This window comes from Miniopterus natalensis, chromosome 4 (assembly GCF_054644295.1).
Source record: "Miniopterus natalensis isolate mMinNat1 chromosome 4, mMinNat1.hap1, whole genome shotgun sequence".
In the NCBI taxonomy this organism is placed as follows: Eukaryota; Metazoa; Chordata; class Mammalia; order Chiroptera; family Miniopteridae; genus Miniopterus; species Miniopterus natalensis.
This window is the reverse complement of record NC_142084.1, coordinates 20,953,349-20,978,494: the sequence shown is the minus strand read 5'-3', so window position 1 is coordinate 20,978,494 and position 25,146 is coordinate 20,953,349. Positions and strand designations below refer to the sequence as shown.

At 36.6% G+C, this 25,146-nt stretch overlaps 1 protein-coding gene across 2 annotated transcripts in view; it reads left to right on the top strand.

The window, feature by feature from the left end:
* The window catches only part of SEC24A (SEC24 homolog A, COPII component), a 70,762-nt gene extending 47,170 nt beyond the window's left edge, over positions 1 to 23,592 (top strand). For both annotated transcript variants that reach the window (XM_016197543.2, XM_016197544.2), the window contains 8 exons: positions 6,132 to 6,305; positions 9,980 to 10,090; positions 12,944 to 13,119; positions 14,421 to 14,558; positions 16,441 to 16,545; positions 17,519 to 17,611; positions 20,313 to 20,416; positions 20,684 to 23,592. In XM_016197543.2, the coding sequence (XP_016053029.2) occupies positions 6,132 to 6,305; positions 9,980 to 10,090; positions 12,944 to 13,119; positions 14,421 to 14,558; positions 16,441 to 16,545; positions 17,519 to 17,611; positions 20,313 to 20,416; positions 20,684 to 20,798 (1,016 nt within the window). In that variant the 3' untranslated portion in view covers positions 20,799 to 23,592. The remainder of the gene's footprint in view (positions 1 to 6,131; positions 6,306 to 9,979; positions 10,091 to 12,943; positions 13,120 to 14,420; positions 14,559 to 16,440; positions 16,546 to 17,518; positions 17,612 to 20,312; positions 20,417 to 20,683) is intronic.
* The last annotated feature ends 1,554 nt before the right edge of the window (positions 23,593 to 25,146 follow it).

Here is a 25,146-nt window from a genome sequence, read left to right as displayed (position 1 = left end):
TTCAATAAGAGCTTTGTTCAGATAAAATTTATATACCATACAATTCACCATTTTGGTTTTTTTAATCCTCACCTGAGGATATATTTTTTTCATTGCTTTTCAGAGAGTGGAAGGGAGAGAGAGAGAAATATTGATGTGAGACAGACACATTGATTGGTTGCCTCCACACTCACCCCAGCTGGGGCCAGGGATTGAGCCCTCAACCTGAGGTATGTGCACTTGGCCAGAATCAAACCCGGGACCCTTTAGTCCAAGGACTGATGCTCTAACCACTGAACCAAACCAGCCAGAACCCGAGGATATTTTTTCCCTTGATTTTTCAGAGAGAGTGGAAGAGAGAGAGAAACATACATCTACATGAGAGAGACACATCAATTGGTTGCCTCCCTTGTGCCATGACCTGGGCCGGGGATTGAATCTACAACCGAGGTACGTGCCCTTGACCGGAATCAAACCAGGGACCCTTCAGTCTGAGGGCCGACACTCTAACTATTGAGCAAAACTTGCCAGGGCAATTCACCCATTTGAAGTATACGGTTCATTGGTTTTAGTTATATATACCATGATATTAGCACAATTGATCTTAGAACACTTCCATCATCCCAAAAATAAACCTTGTTCTGATTAGCAGTCACTTATTTCCCCTCCCCCAAACTCGGCAGTTCTAGACACTACAAGTCTTTCTGCCTCTATGGATTTGCCTCTTCTGGGTATTTCGTATGAATGGAGTCATATATAATATGAGTTTCTTTGTGACTGGCTTTTTACACTTAGCAAAATGTTTTCAAGGTTTGTTCATGTTGTAGTATGCATCAGTATTTAATTCCTTTAAAAAACAATTTTTGCCCGGCCGGGCATGGCTCAGTGGTTGAGCATCGACCTTGGATCCAGAGGATCGAGGTTCAATTCCCGGTCAGGGCACATGCCTGGGTTGTGGGCTCAATCCCCAGTTGGGGGCGTGCAGGAGGCAGCCGATCAGTAACTCTCTCTCATCACTGATGTTTCTATCTGTCTCTTCCTCTCCCTTCCTCTCTCTGAAATCAATAAAGATATAGAAAACACAAATTTGTGGCCCTGGCCAGTGTGGCTCGGTTGAGCGTTGTCTATTGCTCAATTCCAGGTCAGGGCATCTGCTGTGGTTATAGGCTGGATCCCCAGTAGGGGGCGTGCAGGAGACAGCTAATCGATGTTTCTCCCTCTCCCTTCCCCTCTCTCTCTCTCAAATCAATAAAAACATTAAAAAATACAATTTATGTATTTTTATTGCCCAGTAGTATTCCATTGTATAGATGTGCTTCATGTTTATCCATTCATCAGTCAGTGAACATTTGGGTTGTTTCCACTTTTGGGGTATTATGAATAATACTGCTGTGAACATTTATGTAGAGGTTTAGGGACATGTTTTCACTTCTCTTGGATATATACCTTGGGTATGTACCTGGGTCATAAGCTATGTTTAACCTTTTGAGGAACGCCAGAGTGTTTTCCAGCAGTTGCACCATTTTACATTCCCACTAGCAGTAAATAAGGGTACTGATTTCTCCACATCCCTGCCACTTGTTGTTGTCCTGTATTTTTTTTTTTAACCATCTTAGTGGATGTGATGAGGTATTTCATTGAGGTTTTGATTATATTTCTCTATTGATGAATGATGTTGAACATCTTTTCTTATGTTTATTGGCTACTTGTATATCGTCTTTGGAGAAATATCCAGATTATTTTCCCATTTAAAAATTTGGTTTGTCTTTTTATTATTGAGTTTTAAGAGGTTTTTTAAATATATATATTTAGATATAAGGCCTCTATAAGATATATGATTTGCAAAATTTTTTTTCCATTTCATAGGTAGCCTTTTCAATTTCTTAATGGTACTCTTTGAAGCACAATTATTTTTATTTTATTTTATTTGTATATTTATTTATTTTTTAAATCCTCACCCAAAGATATTTTTTTCATTGCTTTCCAGAGAGTGGAAGAGAGAGAGAGAGAGAGAGAGAGAGAGAGAGAAAAACATCAGTGTGAGAGAGATGTATGGATTGGTTGCCTCCTGCATGTGCCCCAACCAGGGCCAGGGATCAAGCCCAGAACCAAGGTACATGCCCTTGGCCAGAATCTAGCCAAGGACCTTCAGTCCGAGGGCCAATACACTAACCACTGAGCCAAACCAGCTAGGGCAAAGCACAATTGTTTTTAATTTGGTGATGTACCATTAATCAGTTTTTTCTTTTTCTGTTTGTACTTTTGGTATTGTAGCATTAAACCACTGCTTAATCCAAGGTCACAAACATTTATACTTATATTGTCTGCTAAGAGTTTTATAGTTATACTTCTTATATTTAAGTCTTTGATTTCGATTTACTTTGGGCTAATTTTTGTGTTTTATTTGAGGTAGGTGTTTGACTTTATTCTTTTGCATGTGGATGTGTAATTGTCCCAGTATCATTTGTTGAAAAGGCTATTTTTCCCACATTGAACTATCTTGGGACCCACGTCCCCTTGATGAAATTAGTTGATCATAAATGTGAGAGTTTGTTTCTGGATTCTGAATTGTATTTTGTTAATTTGTATGCCTATTCTTAGGCTAGTTCCAAACTGTCTTGATTACTAACACTTTCTCGTAAGTTTCAAATTAGGAAGTATGAGTCCTCCCAACTTTTTAATTTTTCCCCAAGATTTTTGTGGTATTCTAGGTCGCGTGTTTCCATATTAATTTTAGGTTCAGTTTGTCAGTTTCTGCAAAGAAGCTAGTTGGGATTGGGATTGGGATTGCATTTAATAGATTAATTTGGGGAATATTGCCATTTTAACAGTATTCCCATCCACAAACGTGGTATGTCTTTCCATTTATTTAAGTCTTCTTTAATTTTGTTTTCAACAATGTTTTATAGTTTTTAGAGTATAAATTTTGCATTTCTTGAAATTTATTCCTAAATATTTTTGATGCAGTTATAAATGGAATTATTTTTAAAATTTCATTGTTTCTTTATATAAATATAATTGATCCTTTGTATATATTCTGCGGTCTTGCTGAACTTATTTATGAATTCGAATGGATTTTTAGTGTTTATGGTTTAAAGGGCCTATTTGTTGTACCCCATTCATTCAAGGTTGAACCTCAAAAATGATTTATTTCTGCAGATATTGGCTACAAATTACTGGAAATGTGTATCCTAAAGGTGCTTTTAAAACTTTTTTTGTCAGGACAGAAGTTATTTTATATGTACCTAATTTTGCATAAAGAGTCACAGACCTTGCCAACAAACAGTTTGCCTTCTTTTTTTCTTGTTAACCCTTACCTGAGGATATTTTTTCCATTGATTTTTAATTTTTAAAAATGTTTTTTTATTATTATTGATTTTTTTTTTTTTAAGTTTCTTTGTGCCTTTTTTTTTAAAAAAACATATCTTTATTGATTCCAGAGAGAGGGAGGGAAAGGGAGAGAGAGAGAGAGAGAGAGAGAGAGAGAGAAACATCAATGATGAGAGAGTCATTGATCGAGCCCACAAGCCGGGCATGTGCCCTCACCGGGAATCAAACCCTGATCGCCTGGATCCTAGGTTGACTCTCAACCGCTGAGCCACGCCCGGCCAGGCTTATTATTGATTTTAGTGAGAGAGGAAGGGAGAGGAATAGAGACATAGACACATCAATGATGAAAGAGAAACATCAAATCGAGCCTGCAACACGGGCATGTGCACTGACTCGGAATTGAGCCATTACCACCTGGTTCATGGATTGACATTCAACCACTGAGCAACGCCATCCGGGCTCCATTTATTATTTATTTATTTATTTATTTATTTATTTATTTATTTATTTAATTTTTATTGATTTCAGAGAGAGAGAAACATTAATGAGGAGAGTCATTGATCAGATACTTCCTGCATGCCCCGCACTGGGGATTGAGCCCAAAACCCAGCCACGCCAGCCAGGCTCCATTGATTTTTTTAGAGAGAGTGGAAGGGAGGGAGGGAGAGAGAGAGAGAGAAGGCTAGGAAGAGAGAAAGAGAAAGAAGGAAGGAAGGGGCCCAGCCAGGCGTGGCTCAGCGGTTGAGCGTTGACCTAGGATCCAGGCGATTGGGGTTCGATTCCTGATCAGGGCACATGCCCGGGTTGCGGGCTGCAGCTGATCAATGACTCTCTCATCATTGATGTTTCTATCTCTCCCTCTCCCTCTCCTTTTCTCTCTCTAAAATCAATAAAGATATATTAAAAAAAAAAAAAAAAAAGATCATTCCCTCTTCCTTTAAAAAAACAAAAGAAGGAAGGAAGGGGAAGGGCGGGACAGGAGGGAGGGAGGGAGAGAAACATCGATTGGTTGCCTCCCACACACAGACGTGCCCTGGACTGGGAATTGAATCGTTTGGTGCATGGGCCAATGCTCTAACCATTGCAGCACCAGCCAGGGCCAGTTTTTCTTCTTTTTAGCGTGCTTAATTCAATAAATCTTTTGTGGTCATTTACTGGTACTGTGTTTCAGAACAACACTCTAGCCAACTGAGCCACACCACCCAGGGCTTGTTTCACTAGTCTATGCATTCATTGGTTGATTCTTATATGTGCCGTGACTGGGAATTGAACCCACAACTTTGGTGTATTGGGAAGATGCTCTAACTACTTAGCTACCTGGCCAGGGCCAATTTATCTCATTTTTTTAAACTGCTATTCAGTAGAATGTACAAATCACAGTTTAGTTATTTTACTACTGATGGCACTGAGGATATTTCTAATTGTTTTGTTATCAAACAACAGTACTGCTTGATTTCTTTTGCACATATAATTTGTTATTGAATGAGTGAGTGTATCTGTAGGATAAATTCTTAGATATGGAGTTACTAGAGACAAAGGATGTATTCATTTAGAATTTTTAGTGGATATTACCAACTTATCCTTCAAAAAAGTTTTTTGAAAATTTGAATCCTCCTCTTCACTTAAGAAGATGTCTGTTAACCCCCCTCACCCTCACTGAATACTGTGTATTATCTAGTATCATTCTGTTCCCAATTCCAGTGTATGGATTGCGTTTCCCCATACCACCAAGCAATTAACTCAGTTCTGACACTGTCCCCCTGGAGATAGCATCAGATGCCACAGGTTAAGGACCCCCGCAGCCCCCTGTCCCCAGTACACACATACACTTCAGAAGCTAATTTTGAGTCCAGGTTGTTGCCTCTGCTTCTGACTGACTGGCTATAGATTAGAAGTTCCAATGACCCCCTCCTTGGGTTCCATTAATTTGCTAGAGTGGCTTACAGAACTCAGAAACATTTTACTTACTAGATTACTGATTTATTATAAAAGGATATAACTCAGAAACGGCCAGATGGAAGAGATACACAGGGAAAGGTATATGAAAAGTGAAAGGGTATGAAACTTTTGAAGCTTCTATACTCTCTGAGCACTCCACCCTCCCCAAATCTCCAAGTGTTCACCAGCTTAGAAACTCTGAACCCCATTCTTTTGGGTTTTTATGAAGGCTTCATTACATAGTCACAATTGATTAAATTATTAGCTCTTGGTGATGGATTCAACCTCTAGCCTCTCTGCCTTCCTTAGATGTGTGTTGGGGGAGGAGGCTGGACTGAAAATTCCAACCCTCTAATCACATAGTTGGTTCCGCTGGCAACCACCTTCCCTCTTTAGATAATCTAGGTGCTTTCTAAAAGTCACCTCATTGCCTGGCTGATGTGGCTCAACAGTTGAGCATTGACCTATGATCCAGGACATTGAGGTTCGTTTCTCTGTCAGGACACATGTCTGAGTTGTGGGCTCGATCTCCAGTAGGGGGTGTGCAGGGAGGCAGCTGATCAATGACTTTCTCTCATCATTGATGTTTCTATCTCTCTCTCCCTTCCTCTCTCTGAAATCAATAAAGACATTTTTAAAAATAAATAATAAGTAAAATAAAAGTCACCTCATTAACATAGCAGAAGACACCTTTATCACTCATTACTTGGGAAATTCTCTGTGCCAGAATCAGTGAAGACCAAATATATATTTCTTTTATAAATGACAATATCACATCTAAACTTTTTATCTTATTCTCTGTCAGTCTGGTAAGTGACTAGGATAAAATGTAAATATCCATATGTAGGTGTATATAAATAATTTTAATAAATTTTTTCTTCTAGGTCTTTCCATTCATACTTTCCATGGGAACTTCTTTGTTCGGTCTACAGACTTACTGTCTTTGCCCAATGTAAACCCAGATGCTGGATATGCAGTACAGATGTCAGTGGAAGAGAGTCTTACTGACACTCAATTGGTTTCTTTTCAGTCAGCACTTTTATATACGTCCAGCAAAGGTGAGTTGTTCATTTTTTTATTATGGCCAAAAGCACATAACATGGGATCTACCCTCTTAACAAATTTTTAAGTGTATAGTCCAGTATTGTTAACTGTAAGAACAGTGTAACAAAGGCAGACTTTTTTTATTTGGTCATGTATTCCATGACTTGTGATAAACTCCCTCTTTTTTGGAGGTAATTTAGTCATTTCTATTAAACCAAAAGAGTATTCCTAGTCCCAAGAGCTTTGTTGCTGTTCGTGGTAAAGCAAAAATATTTGGTATTTATTTTTCTTAACTATTTTATTTACTTAAAAATTTTTTTTAATCCTCACCCAAGGATATTTTTTCCATTGCCTTTCAGAGAGAGAGAGTGGAAGGGAAAGAGAGAGAGGAACATTGATGTAAGAGAGACACATCGATTGGTTGCCTCCTGCATGCACCCGGACTGGGGCCGGGGTTTGAGGCTGCAATGGAGGTACATGCCCTTGACTGGAATCGAACCCAGGACCCTTCAGTCTACGGGCCAATACTCTAACCACTTAGCCAAGCTGGGTAGGGCTATTTTATTGATTTGAGAGAGAGAGGAAGGGAGAGGGGGAGTGAGAGAGAAACATTAATTGGCTACCTTCTTCAACTGGGGATCAAACCCGAAACTTGGGTATGTGCGCTGACTAGGAATTGAACCTCAACCATTTGGTGCATGGGGTGATGCTCCAACCAACTGAGCCACCTGGCCAGGGATGATGGTTTTTGTTTTGTTTTTTTTTGAATAGGATATTATCCAATGATACATTCGATAAGGAGTTAATATCCAAAATTTTTAAGGAACTCTGACAACTCTTTTCATGTTTTTATAGTCAACCTCTCTCCCATCCCCAGCTCCTGGCAACCATTGATCAGTTTCCTGATCCTATAATTTTGCCTTTGCAAGAATGTCATACAGCCCTAGCCCGTTTGGCTCAGTGAAGGGTCCTGGGTTCGATTCTGGCCAAGGGCACATACCTCCGTTGTAGGCTTGATCCAGGCCCTGGTTGAGGCACGTGCAGGAGGCAACCAAACCATATGTTTCTCTCACATTGACGTTTCTCTCTCTTTCTCTCCCCCTTCCAATTTCTCTGGAAAGCAATGGAAAAAAGTATCCTCAGGTGAGAAGTAAAAAAAATAAAGAATGTCATACAAATGGAGTCATACCCTTTTGTACCTGGCCTTTTTTTTTTTTTTTTTTTTTAATATATCTTTATTGGTTTCAGAGACAGGAAGGGAGAGTGAGAGAGTTGAAACATCAATGATGAGAGTCATTGATCGGCTGCCTCCTGCACACCGACTGTGGATCGAGCCCGCAACCTGGAAATGTGCCCTGACTGGAATCGAACCAGGATAGCCTGGATCCTAGGTCGATGCTCAACTGTTGAGCCACGCTGGCGGGGCTGTGCCTGGCTTCTTTCGCTTAGCACAGTGCATCTAAGATTCATCTGTTACTGTACCAAGCAGTAGTTTGTTACTTTTTATTCCTGAGTAGTATTCCATTGAACCCAGTTTGTTTATTCACTTTCCAGTTGAGGTCCATTTGGGTCATTTCCAGTTTATGGGAATTTCAAATATAACCCCTATAAACATAACTGACTTTGTGTGGGCATAAGTTTTCATTTCACTTGAGTAAATACCTAGGAAGCAGATTATTGGGTCACATGGTAAGTATGTTTAACTTTTAAAAACCTGCCAAATTGATTCCAAAGTGGCCATACCATTTTGCATTCCCACTAGCAGCATATGAGAGTTCCAGTTGCTCTGCATCCTCACCTGCATTTGCTGTTTTCAGTGTTTAGTTTTTTTGTTTGGTTGGTTTTGGTTTGAGGTTTTTGTTTTTAACCATTTTAGTAAACTATAGTGCTATCTCTTTTGGTTTAATTTTGTTTCCCTAAAAGCCAATGTTGGGTGTTTTTTCATATTCTTATTTTAGAAGCTTAGGTTACTTTATGAAAAATGTGATTTTAATTTCTATGCCTTTGTATACAAATCTGCCGTTTCTTTTCTTTTTAAAAAAAACCCATATCTTTATTGATATCAGAGAGAGAAAGGAGAGGGAGAGAGAGATAGAAACATCAATGATGAGAGAGCCATTGATCAGCTGCCTCCTTCGGGCCCCTGACTGGGGATCAAGCCTGCAACCCGTTGCGTGTGCCCTGACCGGGAATTGAACCGTGATCTCCTGGATCCTAGGCCGACACTCAACTGCTGAGCCATGTCCAGCTGGGCCAAATCTGTCATTTCTAATAATTTCCCTAAGATGGAGTCCTAGAATTGGAAGCATAGAGTATAGAGATGAACTGTCTAGAAAAATCTTGGTATTGCCATTTTGCTATTTAGAAAGATTTTACTAATTTGTAGTTCCCTGAAGTTCATTTTTTCATTTGCCAATGTGATAGTTTGAATATGTATCTCTTTTCTTTTAGTTAACATTGTTTTTATATATACACAGGGCGTCCCAAAAAAATGTATCCACATTTTAATAGCTGATAGCTCAATTTTGAAAATGAAATGTATTTTAATAAACACTGCCTTTATAATTATTCAAAGTATGTATATACATTTTTTCAGGATATCTTATATAAATATTTTTAAATCCTCACTTGACGATATGTTTTATTAATTTTTGAGAGCGAGGACGATACAGAGACAGACAGAAACAGAGATATCGATGTGAGATAGAAACATCGAATGTTGCCTAAAGCCCAGTTATAGGCTTTCACCAAGAATCAAACCTGTAGGATGATTCTCCAGCGAACTGGGCCACCAGGCCAGGGCTAGTTAACATTGTTTTTATTTAGAGTAGAAGCTCTAAACAATGTTACCTGTCTTTTGCAGATATTTCTTCTCTTTAAAATTTATGAGTTTCTCATATGTACATTTTCATTAGTCTTAGGTTGTAATGTTCATCTCTAGTTTTTTGTTCTTTTTCTCTGGTGTTCAGAAATTTTTAAAAAGTTGATATGATGTTTTATATTTGATGGTTGTCAAAAGGTTTTCATTTTTATTTCTTGCATTTATTGACTTTTGTTGTTGTGGATAAATTACCAAAGAGAAAGTATTATGATTATTAGTCAGTTTCTTTTAATTTTTTCTATGATTAAAGAGAAAAGTATAAGATTTCTCTCTACACTTTGAACATCAAAACACAGACTCAAGAACACATTTTGGAGTAGTGTTGTCGTATATATATACTTATGTGTCTATACGTGTGTGTGTATGTGTTTATATATATACATATATTTTTATTACAAAAAAGATAAAGTCACAAAGAAGTTTAGAAAAGAGATTTTTTTAAAGCTAGCATGTTACTATCATTTGAATACCATCCTTATTGTCTTTTCAGCAATAAATTGAACAAAAAGAATTTGTATTAAAAAATGAATAAAATTTTAGTTTTCACATTAAAATTTTGACACTATCTCTACTTACTATTTAGCCTTATTTGGTTTTAAATTGAAAAGAACTGATTTTAATGTAAACTTTCAAAATATATATATATATTCATTTTTAGAGAGAGAGGAACGTCGATGTGAGAGAAACATCAATCAGCCACCTCCCCTCACTCCTACAACCTGGGCATGTGCTCTGATTCCTGGCCAGGCAATATAAACTTTCTTTTTATAGTTGTTTCTTACTATCATTTTTGTGTTTTCTCCAAAGGTGAAAGAAGAATTCGTGTTCATACTTTGTGTTTACCAGTAGTTTCAACTCTGAATGAAGTCTTTCTTGGAGCTGATGTTCAAGCAATTTCAGGGTTATTAGCCAATATGGGTAAGAATTGTTATCCTATTGTAAACATTTTACGGGTATAATCTGAGAAAAATCCACATAATTTTGTCTTTTTGTTGTTGTTGTTGTTGATATTGACCCGAGGATATTTTTTCCATTGATTTTTAGAGAGTGGAAGGGAGGCAAGGAGAGGCGGGGAGGGAGAGAGAGGAGAGAGACATCAGTGTGAGAGAGACACATCCATTGGTTGCCTCCTGCATTCACCATGACCAGGGCTGGGGACTGAACTTGAGCTCTTCTCATGTGCAGGCTGTGCTCTAACCACTGAGCCATGCTAGCCAGGGACACATAGTTTTGTCTTTATTTGAATAATTAGCTTTAAGTGTTTCAGTGTTTTGGATCCCATGTATGCCTACTAAGTGACTATTATAATAAAAGATCTGCTCCTATAGCCTTATTGAGATACAATTTATATACCCTGCCACTTAACCCATTTTAAGTTGACAATTCTGTTGTTTTTAGTATATTTACAGAGTTGTGTGGCCAACACCTCAATCTAGTTTTTAAATATTTCTATTACTCTCAAACAAATCTCATGCCCATTAACAATTATCGCCCACTTCCTCCTCTTTCCCTAACTGGCCTTAGGCAACACTAAATTGTTTTATTTGTACTTAATACTTTTTTTATGAGCTCTGTAACTTGGATTATAAGAGACAGTGTACTATAAGATCATTAGACTTGGAGTGATGGAATTTGAGATTGCAAACCAGTTTACTGTCACATATAAGTTTGCAGCCTTTGCCAAATTCCATGGGCTTACAGAAAATTTATTAGTATCTTCACTTCAGTTGCCTTATTGCCTTTTTTTTATTTATGTCTCTTTCTCAAACACATAGAGCTAAACATCATTTTAGTTCTTGCTGTTTTTCTCCTTCAGGGAAAACTGCCAGTGGGTCCATTTGCTTCAAACTCAGATCTGCCTATAATTGGGATATTTACCCATTTTCTTTAATATCTTACTGTGAAAATTTGTTTTTAGTGGAGCCTGGCAAAGGGTCCAACCATACATTAGTCTTCTCATATGTTGTTAAAAGTAAAGATTATGACTGAAGTAATTTGAAGGTCACTGCCTTTATTTTTTTGTTGAACTTGCACTTTTTTTTCTTTTGTTTTTCAGTTAATACTCTTTTTAAAAATTTGAAGATCTAATTGGCTTTATTCATTTACTTATTTATCATTTATTTTTTAATCCTCACCTGAGGACATACTTCATCGATTTTCTTAGAGAGAGAGAGAGAGAGAGAGAGTGAGAGAAGCATTGATGTGAGAGAGAAACGTCAATTGGTTGCTTCCCATATACACCCTGACCAGGATCGAACCTGCATCCTTTTTTTGGTGCACGGGACAATGCCCTGATCAATCGAGCCAGCTGGCCAAGGCAAACTAATACTTTTTAGTAACAGTACGATTATTATTATCATCATCATCAACTAACTATAACTGTCAGGCAGTATTGTGGATTTCTTTTTTTTAGAAGTCTTCATAGCAGCCTGGCTGGTGTGGTTCAGTGGTTGGGTGTTGACCCATGAACCAAGAGGTCACTGGTTTGATTTCTGGTCAGGGCAAATGCCTGAGTTTCAGGCTTGCTCCCCAGTAGGGGGCATGCAAGAGGCAGTTGATCCATGTTTCTCTCTCATTGATGTTTCTAGCTCTCCCTCTCCCTTCCTCTCTCTATAAAATATCAATAAAAAACTTATTAAAAAAAAAAGTCTTGCCCTAGCTAGTTTGGCTCAGTGGTTAGAGTGTAGGCCTGTGGACTGAAGGGTCCTGGGTTTGATTCCAGCTAAGGGCACTTATCTCGGTTGCAGGCAATCCCCAGCCCGGGTCAGGGTGTGTGAACCCATTGATGTGTCTCTCTCACGTCAGTGTATGTTTCTGTCTCCCTCCCTCCCTCCCTTTCACTCTCTGAAAAGCAATGGAAAAAATATTCTCGGGTGAGGATTATAAAAAAAATGGTCTTCACAACAGTTTTCTTCACTGTTACTAAACTTGGTTGATTCCAATATGCACATTTTTTTCCACATTTTATCAAAAATCTTTAAAATTAGAATGTCTTAAATTGATGAAATCTTAGAGTTACTGTTGAGCAGGTAGCAATGGTCTTTATTCTTTCTTGCCTGTATACAAATTTGCTCATAGCAATTAATAACATCACTTAATTGGGTATATTCATCACATGAATTGAGTTTAGTTGTAGTTTGAGAGGTTTACAAAACAAGTATAGTGTTTTTAGTATTGAAAAAGATGTTTGAGTATGCAGAAAGCATATAAACAGAGTGGCATGACAGATGATGAACGTAATTAATCCCCTAAGAGCTCTTTCACTAAATATAAGAAAAATTCTCTTTGCTATGAAAGCATGTATGCCCTGGCCAGGTAGTTAGTGTCCTCCCCATACACCAAGGTTGTGGGTTCAGTCCCCACTCAGGCCATACTCAAGAAGCAACTGATGAATGCATAAATAAGTGGAACAACAAATCGATGTTTCTCTCTTTCTCTCTCTAAAATCAGTCAGTCAGCCCAGCCGGTTGTAGCTCAGTGGTTGAGCGTTAACCCCTGAACCAGGATGTCACAGTTCGATTCCCGATCAGGGCACATGCCCAGGTTGCAGGCTCGATCCCTAGTAGGGAGTATGTAGGAGGCAGCCAATTGATGATGTTTCTCCTTCATCGATGTTTCTATCTATCCCTCTCCCTTCCTTTCTCTCTAAAAAGTCAATAAAAATATATTTAAAAATAAATCAGTCAATAAAAACTAAATTTTTTTCCTATCCTGTTTGGAAGTTAAACTTCTGTTTTATTTTTCTCTTGTCCCTACCCCCAACTCTATTAGCTGTTGACAGATCTGTGACTGCCAGTCTGAGTGATGCCCGGGATGCCCTGGTGAACGCTGTCATAGACTCACTCTCAGCTTATCGTTCATCAGTCCTAAGTAACCACCAGCCTGGACTCATGGTTCCTTTTTCTTTGAGACTTTTTCCACTCTTTGTGTTGGCTCTCCTTAAACAGGTAAGAGAATCAAAACCAGAAACTAATGCAGTGAAGATGTTAAAAGGCAGAATTTTTACCCTGTGAACCCCTAAACAAGAAATATATAACTTTATGCTAACGAAGCTTTTTTTTGCCAGCTAAGATTTCTGAGGGCAAGGACCATAGCTCTTAACACTGACATACCACATTTTGTTTATTATTTACTTCTCCCTTGCTTGGATTTTTGTCCATGAGGACATGATTTTGATCTTTTTTGTTCTCCACTTTTCCCAGCACCTAGAACCATTCCTAGTGCACAGTAGGCACTCAGTAAATATTTTCTGAGTGAATAAATGGAACTTTCCTCCTTTCATTTCCCATAGTACTTTTTCTTTCCTAGTGACTATTCACAATGCAATTTAAAATTTAAGAGTCTTTTTAAATCTTCCTTTGTTTATAGTCAGTGCACTTGTTTTAAGGCATAGTTTCATTACTGTTATTTCTCTGCCTCTTTCTACTCCTTTCCATCACTAGGAATTCTTAAAATCTTACCTCAAAGCTTCATTATTCTCCATGAAGCTAGTATACCAGTTAAAATTCACAATTACTTATTAACTCTATTCTGCTAAGTAGTTGCCCTCATTTGTATTACTTTTTTTCCTGATTGATATGTAAACTTTGTACATTGTTTAATTTCTCTGTGAGAGAAACAAGGATAGTTAACCACCATTAATCATCACTGTGCATTTATAGAACACTTAGATCTTTGGTTCTTCATATGTATATTTATTTTGTCATCTGTAGAATAACTTTATCCTTCTTGGGGTGGTGTTTGTTTTTATATCACTGTCCCTATATGGTAGATAGAGTGTTTAGATCTACTTCACTGATTAGGAAACAGACACCAGAGAGATCAAATGACTTTGCTATGGTTTGGTAATTAATTTCTGAAGACTTTTAGGTGGTGATATAGCCACAGTTTAGTACATGTGTGTGACTTCTTAAGAGATATTTTTCAGCCCAGCTGGTGGTGCTCAGTGGTTGAGTGGTGACCCATGAACCTGGAGGCCATGGTTAGATTCCTGGTCAGGGGTTTTGGGCTCGATCCCCAGTAGGGGGCATGCAGGAGGCAGCTGATGGATGATTCTTTTTCATCACTGATGTTTCTATCTCTCTGAAATAAATAAAAACATAAAAAAATACAAATGTTTTTCAGGAAATAACAACAAATTTGCTAATTTTGTCTGAAGATAATCTTTAAACAACTGATATTTGCAAAGTTCTATATGTATTTTTAAAATACCTTTTTTTTTTTTGGTGGGGGTGTTTTTTTGTTACAGAAATCATTCCAGACTGGGACAAATGCTCGTCTAGATGAACGCATTTTTGCTATGTGTCAAGTGAAAAACCAGCCCTTGGTTTACCTTATGCTCACAACTCATCCCAATTTGTATAGAGTTGACAATCTTTCAGATGAGGTAAGATTAATTCATTTTTTTAATGGCTTTTACTTGCAGGTTTATAAACCTAATTATATTAAGTCCTTTGCAGGAATGAGGAAAGGTTTTTTGTTTTTGTTTTTTAAGCTTTTTATTTTATTCCTTTGCTAGGTCTGTGAAAAGAAATTTTGGTTTTTGTGGAGCTCCTGAAAATAGTGTCTTTATTTAAGTTGCTTAAGACAAATCTCTAGCGCAGATCTAAGTAAATTAAGAGATTGTCAAATTGACCAGAGAAACCTATGATTTATTTATTTAACCAAGTTGATCTAAAAGGAGTATTCAGAGAATCAAAATAACATCTAAACACCCAGGTCAATGCTTAGTGTAACAGTGTTCTTAAATTAAAAAAAAATATATTTATCTAATTTGTAACATTGTTTGTCCTTGATTGGAAGTTTACCTGAGTTAAAGTCCCAAGCACAAAAATGTTAAATCATAATCTTTCTTTCCAAAATTGTGATGAAGTGAGGATATATATGTTGGAAGTACTATTTTGGTTAAAACCTTTAAAAATTTAAAGAATTTAGAATATCTTGCATATGAAAGGAAAAATTGCTTATGAAATTTGAGGTAATTTTAGCAAATGAAAACCGTTGAGAACATTATTAGTTTGTATTACAGAAATAATAACTCAAGATTAATTGTGTGTTTGACAAGTTCAACTAACTGGGCCTACCCTTTTCTCATGTTAAAAAATTGGCCAATTAGCATGAAAATATAAATGCAGTCTATTGTAAGCCTGTAATATGGAGATCACTAGAAAGAAGAAGAAATAAAAACTCATAATATTTACATTAAAAAGCAAGCACTATTAGCATATCAGTGTGTATTTATCAGGACTCTTTGGTTGCGTGTAAGCTTAGGAAGGAAAGGGGACTGATATGGCCAAAAACAAACCACAGAAAAGGCTAGGGTACAGCTAGTCTCTGGTTTAGCCCAGATTCAGACTCTGTATTGCCTCATTCTTTTAAATCAGTCTTCTCTACAAGACTAGAAAATAGAGCCACTGATATCATCCCTTCTTCACCACCAGAGAAACATAAGGCTCGCTTTTTTTAGTCCACAATAGAAAACCTCTAGGGGAAATTTCTGATGGGGCTGTATTTGGTTTATAGTCTCTCCTGCTACCCACATATCCTAAGGCCAGAGGGCTTACAAATGAATAGTTATGAGTATTTAAAGGTGTGTTTGTGTCTGTGTGCAGATGACAGTATGAAACTCAGGTATAAATGAAAAAATTTTCATTTCTGGCTTCAATAAATAAATGTCAAATTGGAAAAAACTATTAAAATGTCATTTGTATTATACTTTTATTCCTCCCTCAGGATATGCACATGACCCAAGCTATGCACGCTGCCATTATTATTAACTAAATTCCAAGCTTTATTTTTATGTCACTACTGTCATTTATCTGTTCAGGATACATGGATATTGATTGCATTTATTGTATTAATTTTGAAAATAATAGTTAAGATCAGAAATTAATTTGGCTTTATTGGGATTTTACAGTGGCTTTGTTTTGATAAGTGATAAATATTTCCTCATCTTTTTAAATATTTAAATATGAATAATTGTATAAAAAAATGTTTGGCCCAGCCGGGCGTGGCTCAGTGGTTGAGCGCTGACCTAGGATCCAGGCGATCGGGGTTCAATTCCCTGTCAGGGCACATGCCCGGGTTGCGGGCTCGATCAATGACTCTCTCATCATTGATTTTTCTATCTCTCTCTCTCTCTCTCCCTCTCCTTTCCTCTCTCTGAAATCAATAAAGATATATTTAAAAAATAAAATAAAATGTTTGGTCAAGTGTGGCTCCATATCACCTGTTATCTAAAAGCTTTAATTTTTTGTTTAATTCCTCAGGGAGCACTCAACATCAATGATCGAACTATACCTCAGCCGCCTATTCTTCAGCTTTCAGTGGAGAAACTGAGCAGGGATGGAGCTTTTCTCATGGATGCAGGCTCTGTGAGTAGTCTGACTGATTCGGATCCTTCTGTCTGCATACTCTGTACCTTCTTCATTCCCCTTAATATCACTCTTCCTGAACCGATTATATGCTATTTGATCTATATATTTTTATATTAGCCACCTTCTCCCTCTATAGTATCCTTTCATACCAAACATAAAATGTCTCATCTTGGTAAATAGTAGTTATTATTAGTTCAGTTGAAGGTTATATAATATCACTAAACTTACTAATCATTTTTATATTTTATTTTATTTTTTATTTATTTAATTATTTTATTTTATTTTATTTTGTTAATCCTCTCCTGAGGATATTTTTTTCCATTGCTTTTTCAGAGAGAATGGAAGGGAAGGAGGGACGGGAGGGAGGGAGAGAGAGAGAGATAGAGAGAGAAACATTGATGTGAGAAAGACACATTAACTGATTGCCCCCTGCACACGCCCCTCTGGGGGCGGGGAGTTAACCCACAATCCAGGTACATGCCCTTTACTGGGATTTGAACCCGAGACCTAGGTGAGTGGACTGATGCTTTAACCATTGAGCCACACCAGCCAGGGCAATCATTTTGGTCTTTTAAACCATACTCAGTGGTAAAGGTGAGTCAACACTTCAGTCTTTTTTTATTGAATTTACTTGAGTGACATTGGTTATAAAATTATATAGGTTTTCGGATATACAGTTCTACCATACACCATCTGTACAGGGTAGGGCAAAAGTAGGTTTACAGTTCCTATGGAAAATAATACAGTAGTTTATAAATAAAATACAAGAATAAACTTTGTGTTTTGCATACTCACAACTATAAACCTACTTTGGCCTCACCCTGTATATTGTATTGTGTGTTTACCACCCCAAGTCAAGTCTTCTTCCATCACCCTTTATCCCCACTTTACCCGCTAATACCTTTTTCCACTCCCCCTTAACAGCTCACTCTTATACTACATCTCAAAATGATATTCTTTCTATCCCCAGGTACTGATGCTTTGGGTTGGAAAAAATTGTGGACAGAATTTTCTCAGTCAAGTTCTAGGAGTTCAAAGCTATGCATTAATTCCACAGACCATGGTAAGACTGTTTTACAGCGATTATAATAGACTTAAAGGGCATTTCAAATGTGGCCAAAACGTGAATAGCCTGTTTTCAAAACATAGCATACTAAACATTTTCCGAAAAAGAAAATGTCCCCACAGATTGTTTCTCTTCCAAATGAAAATACTCATTTTATGTTTTAAAGCAATTTTTAGGTTATTTTGCATCATGGACTTATCTTAAGTCATTTTTTAAATTTTTCAATTACAGTTGACACACAATATTGTATTAGTTTCAGGTGTACAACATAGTGATTAGACATTTATATAACTTATGAAGTGATCACCCTAATGACATAATCTGTTCTTATGTGTCTGACAGTATACTATTTTTTCAGAGAAAGTAATGAATTTAGTTGATGGTGGGGAAAGCCCCCACAAAAAAGAAATAGCTTGCTGCAATTGGCATTAGTGTTATGGCTTTTTTTGTGTTTGGGGTACATGATTTCATTTTTCTTTGACAGGGTTCTTTTAATTGCTGCTTTCGAGTAAGAACTAAGCTAATTGTTAGACAAGCAAATGACTTGTGATCAGTGTCAGTTGGATTACTATTGATTGTTTTTTGTTTGTTTGTATTTTGTTTGTTTTTTTAAAATATATCTTTATTGACTTCGGAGAGAGGAAGGGAGAGGGAGAGAGAGAGTTGAAACATCAGTGATGAGAGAGTTGTCATTGATCAGCTTCGAGCCCACAACCCAGGAATGTGCCCTGACCGGGAATCCAACCACAATCTCCTGGATCCTAGGCTGATGCTCAACCGCTGAACCAGGCCCGGCCGGGCACTGTTGATTGTTGAAGAGAGTAACAATGGACCCTCTCTATCACTAGCTCCGTGACCTTGGACAAGTAACTAACAGCCTTATGTGTAAAATAAGAATGATGTTGCTTATGGAAGAGTAACTAAAATAATCCATGAGAAAGCATTTGTTAAACTCTGTTGCATTTGGATAGTTTTAAATTCAAAAGTGAGAATTAATTATAGCATGGTGTTATTTAATGTCATATTTTTAGTCCCTATCAGTTTGTCAGCAACTTTGGAATATGTGTTTTATATCAGCATTTTTTTCATATTCATGGTTAACTCCATTCATAGAAGTTATTAGGAGATTTTTTTTTTAAATCTGTTTTTATTGATTTTAGAGAGAGAGGAAGGAAGAGGGGGAGAGAGAAGCATCAGCTCATCGGCTGCCTCCTGCACGCCCCCTACTGGGGATCTGCCAGCAACCTGGGCATGTGCCCTGACTGGGATTCGAACCAGCGTCCTCTTGCTGTATGGGTTGACTCTCAACCACTGAAACACACCGGCCAGGCAGGAAATTCTTGTATTTTAAAACATATGTCAGGATTATAGCTAGGATTAGCACTAGCTTTCAGACTTTGAGTAAAACTACTGATCTGAATGACTAGACATTTTAATGAGGAGATAAGGAATTGTCATATTTGTGACAACTGCCTTAATGAATCAGTTAATTCTAAATGTCATAAAATGAAGAGTTAGGATGTTTTTTTAGATCAGGGCTCAGCAAACTATGCCCAAGGGGGCCTGCCACCTGTTTTTGTAAATAAACCTTTATTGGAACATAGCCATGTCCATTCACATATGTATTGTCTATGGCAACTTTAGTGGAACAGTGGCGGAGTTGAATAGTTGCAACAGAGACTAAATGACCTGCAAGCCTAAAGTATTTACCCTCTGGCTCTTCAAGAAGTTTGCCCACCCCTTACTAGAAAATTATAGTATGCAGCCTGGCCGGGTGTGGCTCAGCAGTTGAGCGTCGGCGTAGGATCCAGGAGATCATGGTTGATTCCTGGTCAGAGCACATGCGGAGGGCATGGCGGGCTCAGTCCCCAGTCGGGGGCGTACAGAGGGCAGCCAATCAATGCCAACTTTCTCATTGATATTTCTATCTTTCTCTCTCCCTCTCCCTTCCTCTCTCTGAAATCAATAAAGATATAGATATAGATATAGATTTTTTTTTTTTTTTAAAGAAAATTATAGTATGCAGAATTTCAGGCCCTCCCCAGACCTCCTAAATCAATATCTGCAGTTTAGCAAGATCACCAGGTGATTCCTGTACAGTAGTCCCCCATTTACCTGTGATTTTGCTCTCTGCAGTTTCAGTTACCCACAGTAAATCACAGTATGAAAATATTAAATAGAAAATTCCAGAAATAAACAATTTTGAAGTTTTAAATTGTGTGTTGTTCTGAGTCACATGATGAAATTCCACACTGTCCCTCTCCATTGCCTTGGATGTTAATCATCCCGTTTTCATTGTAGCCACGCTGTATATACCATCTGCCCAGTAGTTACTTGGCAGTCATATCAGTTATCAGATCAACTAGTAGTGTATCAGAGTGCTTGTGTTCAAGTAGCCCATTATTTTACTTAATAAAGGCCCCAAAACGCAAGAGCAGTGATGCTGGCAATTTAGATATGCCAAAGAGAAGCTGTAAAGTGTTTAAGTGAGAAGGTATATATGTATATATGTATGTATATATAGGAAAAACATAGGTTTTAGCAGTATCCGTGATTTCAGGCATCACCTTGGGGTCACGGAATGTATCTCCCATGGGTAAGTGGGCACTACTGTACATGACAAAGTTGGAGAATCATTGTAGATAATACATTAGATATGATTAGAGTAAGTTGGACATTGTTGGTTTTTGTTTAATAGACAGACCTTCCGGAACTTGATACACCAGAATCTGCCAGAACAATAGCTTTCATCTCTTGGCTCAGAGAACAAAGACCATTTTTCCCAATACTTTATATAATAAGGTAAGTTGAATTTTTCATTTGCTAATAGTGAAAGTTTCTTTGGTCTTGCAAGGATTTGTTTTGAGTCATGTATATATGTGACCTATTGTTTAAGTTAACAGTTTAGAATATAGAAAGAAAAGAAAAAGAAGAATTTTCAAATATTACTAAATTATGCTCTATTAGTTATTAGTAAAAAGTATGTCAAAAGCCTTGTGACAAATAAAGTGTTTATTTTACTATTACATTTTATTTAATGTATATAAATACTTTTCTTTTATTCCTAAGGGATGAGAGTCCAATGAAAGCAAATTTCCTTCAAAACATGGTAGAAGACAGAACAGAATCTGCATTTTCATATTATGAATTCCTCTTGCATATACAACAGCAAGTGAATAAATGAACAAATGAAGATATTTGACTTAGTTATTTCCAAGGAAAGTCACAATAATGCAGAATACCCGAGAATATGTAATACCTTCCTTTTCTATTAGGTTTGTGGACTGATGTGATGACTGTATGTTCTCACTGTGATTTCAACAAACTATAGCAAATAAAGGACCACAGCAGAGAATCAAACATGCAACTCTGAAATACTGTATTTTTCAAATCAGAATATATCTACATATGATTAGACATCTTTTTTCTTTGCTGCCAATTATGTTTGAGTTGTTATGGATTGAAATAAGATGAGACAATATTGCAGAGGCAAAGTTCATTTTGTAAAATAAAGACTTCTGTGTTCCAATTGTATATTTCTCTCTTTTTTTTTTTTTCTCCTGAATTTTTGGCTGCTACATTTGAAACCTCACAAGACTAGGTGTTGCAGGGAAGTTATAAATCCATTGGTAATGATCTTTCTAAAATAAAATTTTAAAATGTCAGAAGTAAATAGTATATAGAAAAACTAGAATCCATTCTCCCATACCTGTTTTTTAACTATACTAAAACTAGAGTAAACTAACTCTAGTCTAGCATGAAAAGAAGAATAAAAAATAACAGTCAAGCTTTAAAATCTGTCAGTATTTTCTATACTTGAACAAAGTCACCTTCATTTGAGATGAAAACTAAGTCATTTTCTGATTGACTGCAAAAGACTTGGACACACTATCTTCAGCAGTGAAAAGAATCTGAGCTGTTTCATTATATATGTTAGGACTGGCAGTGATAATAGGGAGATGAGAAACCTTAGCTTGACCCTTTGAATGGGTTTTGTTTGCTCTATGATATGTAATAAAACTGTTATATTGGTGAAATGAGTATGAATGAAAGAAATTAAAGTTTTCTTAAATGCTGTCTCAAATGCATCAGTAACATTTTTCTAAGCAGCTTAATAGTTAAATTGAAAGCCGCTTATAAGATGTTTATTCTTGGATAGTAAAACTTATTAAAGCATGACTGCTGCTGTTTGATTTTATGGATATTAAGATTACAAATATCCAGTATATTGAAGTTATGAAAGAAACTTGATTTCTGAACATGCTCAAGAGACTGCTTTTTTGATTCAGCCTGAGAAATATTATAGTCAAAACCATTAAGTGAATTTTGTTTACAAATAGGTAAATTATACATCTGTATATTTAAAGTGCTGTGATAGAATTTCTTAAAAGAGTTTGGCCCAGTTTCATCTTGTTTTGTATGAACTTCTTAAAGATGTTCATGTGTAATACTTGATGAAAAGATTTTTGTTTCTTTGTTTTCATGGGTTAGAAAAATGTGTTTACAATCTTGGTCTCATATGATCACCAATGAAATAATAACTATCAGGTTTACAGCAACATGAGCTGACTTTAACTGAGTTGTTTTGGGATAGGAAAGAAGCAAGTCCCACTAGAATATACACTACTGTTTATCAGCCAGATGAGAATGATCGTTTGTGTTTTATAAAGATACCATCTCCCTTAAGCAGTGTTACAGTTTATTTTCAGTATGCAAGTGGTAATTGAACTGGAAATATTCTTGAAAGCTGCTTCATTTATGAGGAAGCAATTTTCAAAGTGTAGCAAATTAAAATAAATTTATATTTTTCCCTCTTTTAAAGAAACTGAGTCATTATGCACTGATGTTTCTTAACTAAAATTCTCTTCTTAATGTGAATTTTAAATGTTGATATTTGTAAGTCCTTTCTTAATTGTAGTCAAGAATCTTACGGAGGGAAAAGTTTGTGCTCTAGGGACAATAATCTTTCTCGTGCCTCACTTCATCCCTAAGTGAGTATGGTTGTTATTACTACATGCTTTGTTAGTATATTTCACAAATTTACTTTTAAAATTTATTTTAGATGTGTAAAATGTGCAATCTAGAACAATTTTATAATAGCCAGGTCATAAAAAACATAACTTTAGTTAGGATTCACAGTATTTGTTCTCTGGATAATGATGGAATGAATGAACCTTTTGGAGATATTGATATTAAGCAATTATTTTTTGCAGTATGGAATGTGTTTTTTAGTTTGATTTTTTTTTTGCAGTAGGGCACTTATCTCATCTTGTATTACTTTTTTATGTAAAGCAACTAATATTTACACTATGCCATATTTTTTTTATCGTAGTTGTAAATTATGAAAGATCCTTGAATTTTCTACAGATCTACAACTACTAAAATAACAGACAAGGGCAATCTTGGTATTTAAATCTGAGCATGGCAATTCTACCATAAAAAAGTACTCTATTTTTCTAATTTCTAGGATTTTTAAAATAACATTTCTGTAAGTCTGACATATTAATATTCACTCAAGCTGTACCATTTATTTTAGTTTGCATATATTTCATTATTTTAATTTAATGTAATGTATTGTCTAATAGACTGTTTTACAATAATTCAAATAAAAGATTTATTTCTTCTAATCAAAGATGCATAACAGCTATTATTATCTAGGGGACCACCAAATGTGATTTCAAGATTTTGTTAACTATTACAAATATAATCCTTATATAGAAATTTTAATTTTGTAAAGTAGTGTATAATATTGTAACATTAAATTCTTGTTCTCAAATTCAAGTATGGATCTTCAATGTGCTGTGTTAAATCTTGCTTCTCGAAATGTTAGAGACAAGATTTGTCTTCCTTTTTACAGTTTGTAATTTTCACTGTTTTATTCCTGTAAAAAAAAAAAGTCATTTGTAACCCATGCAATCGTTTGAACTGTGCTAATTTAATCAATTTGGCTATTCAATAAAGTTAATTGAAAGAGCTGACATATAGTGACTAGTTATTGAAAGTAATATGAATAATTTGCCAATCACTGAGCAGTGCTCTGTTGTGTATCCACACTAGTAGAAAACTATTGCTGAAGGTGCTTTCAATCTAAGTCACTGTCTGGGAGGTTATAAACTGAATTCTTGATGCTCACTCCTTAAGTACAGCTAGACTTCAAGCTCTAAATTGAAAGGTGTTTTTTTCCCCCTATTCTAAATATGTTTCAGGTACTACTCCACTGACTTCTGGACCCTTTTGTTACTGATAGGCTGCCTACTTGTTGTTTATTTGAGGATAATGTTAGCTTTTAAGATTTTTTTTTTTATTCTTAATAATCTATAGTTTCACTACTCTGAATTTATTATTTATTATGCTTGGTTTTCAGAGCACACTTTAATCCAAAGATCCTTGACTATCTTCAGTTCTGGAAAATCCTCAGCTACTTTATGTATTTTTAATTGAGGTATAATTGACATATAAAACTATTTTAAAATATCTTCATGTTTGTTAGAATTTGGGTTTGTAGGCTCATTTGAATGGAGAGTTTTTATTTTTGCTTTACCTTATCTCACTCTGCCCATACTTTCCCTCTCCCTGTTTTTTTTCTAGTTGCATAGGGCTTATGGTGGTGGTTTAGAGCTCCTATCCCATAGTGATTTGGGGATGTCATCATTCCAGTCACCAACAGTGTGCAGTTGTTTGCCCTTTCTTCTGCCTCCTTACTTAGAAAGTTGAAGTCCAGCCCAGCCGAGCATGACTCAGCAGCTCAGCATCGACCTAGGATCCAGGAGATCGTGGTTTGATTCCCAGTTAGGGCACATGCCCAGGTTGCGGGCTGGGTCCCCAATCAGGGGCGTGCAGGAGGCAACTGATCAATGACCCTCTCTCATTGATGTTTCTCTCTCTCTCCCTCTCCCTCTCTCTGAAATCAATAAAGATATATTAAAAAAAAGAAAAGAAAGTTGAAGTCCAAGGCTATGAGAGTCGATAGCAAATGACTTTTGAGTATTTTTGGAGGACGGCAGACCTCAAGCAGTTTTTGCCTCTTTGTCCCTGTGTCATGTGGAGCACTTTCAGTGCCTCCTACCCATAGAATGCGCTACCATTGCTTGCTTCTGGACCTGCAGCCCAGCAAACACCCAACTTCAGCTCTGCAATGCTTTGTTTCCTATACTTTGAACTGCTGAGATGTTTCTCTTGTTTTTGAGTCTAGCTATTTTTCCTTCTTTATATATGTATATATTTTTTAATGTTTTTATTGATTTCAGAGAGAGGAAGGGAGAGGGAGAGATAGAAACATCAATGATCAGAAAGAGTCACTGATGGGCTGCCTCCTGCACGCCCCCTACTGCGGATCAAGCCTGAAACCCAAAACCTAGGGCATGTGCCCTGACAGGGAATCAAACTGTGACCTCCTGGTTCAAAGGTAGATGCTCAACCACTGAGCCACACCAGCTGGGCTCCTTTATATTTTAAACGTTTTATGTTATTGCTGTGTGGAGTAGAGAGAAGTCCAAGCATGAATTTACTACCTAAATTTAATCCCAGAAAAT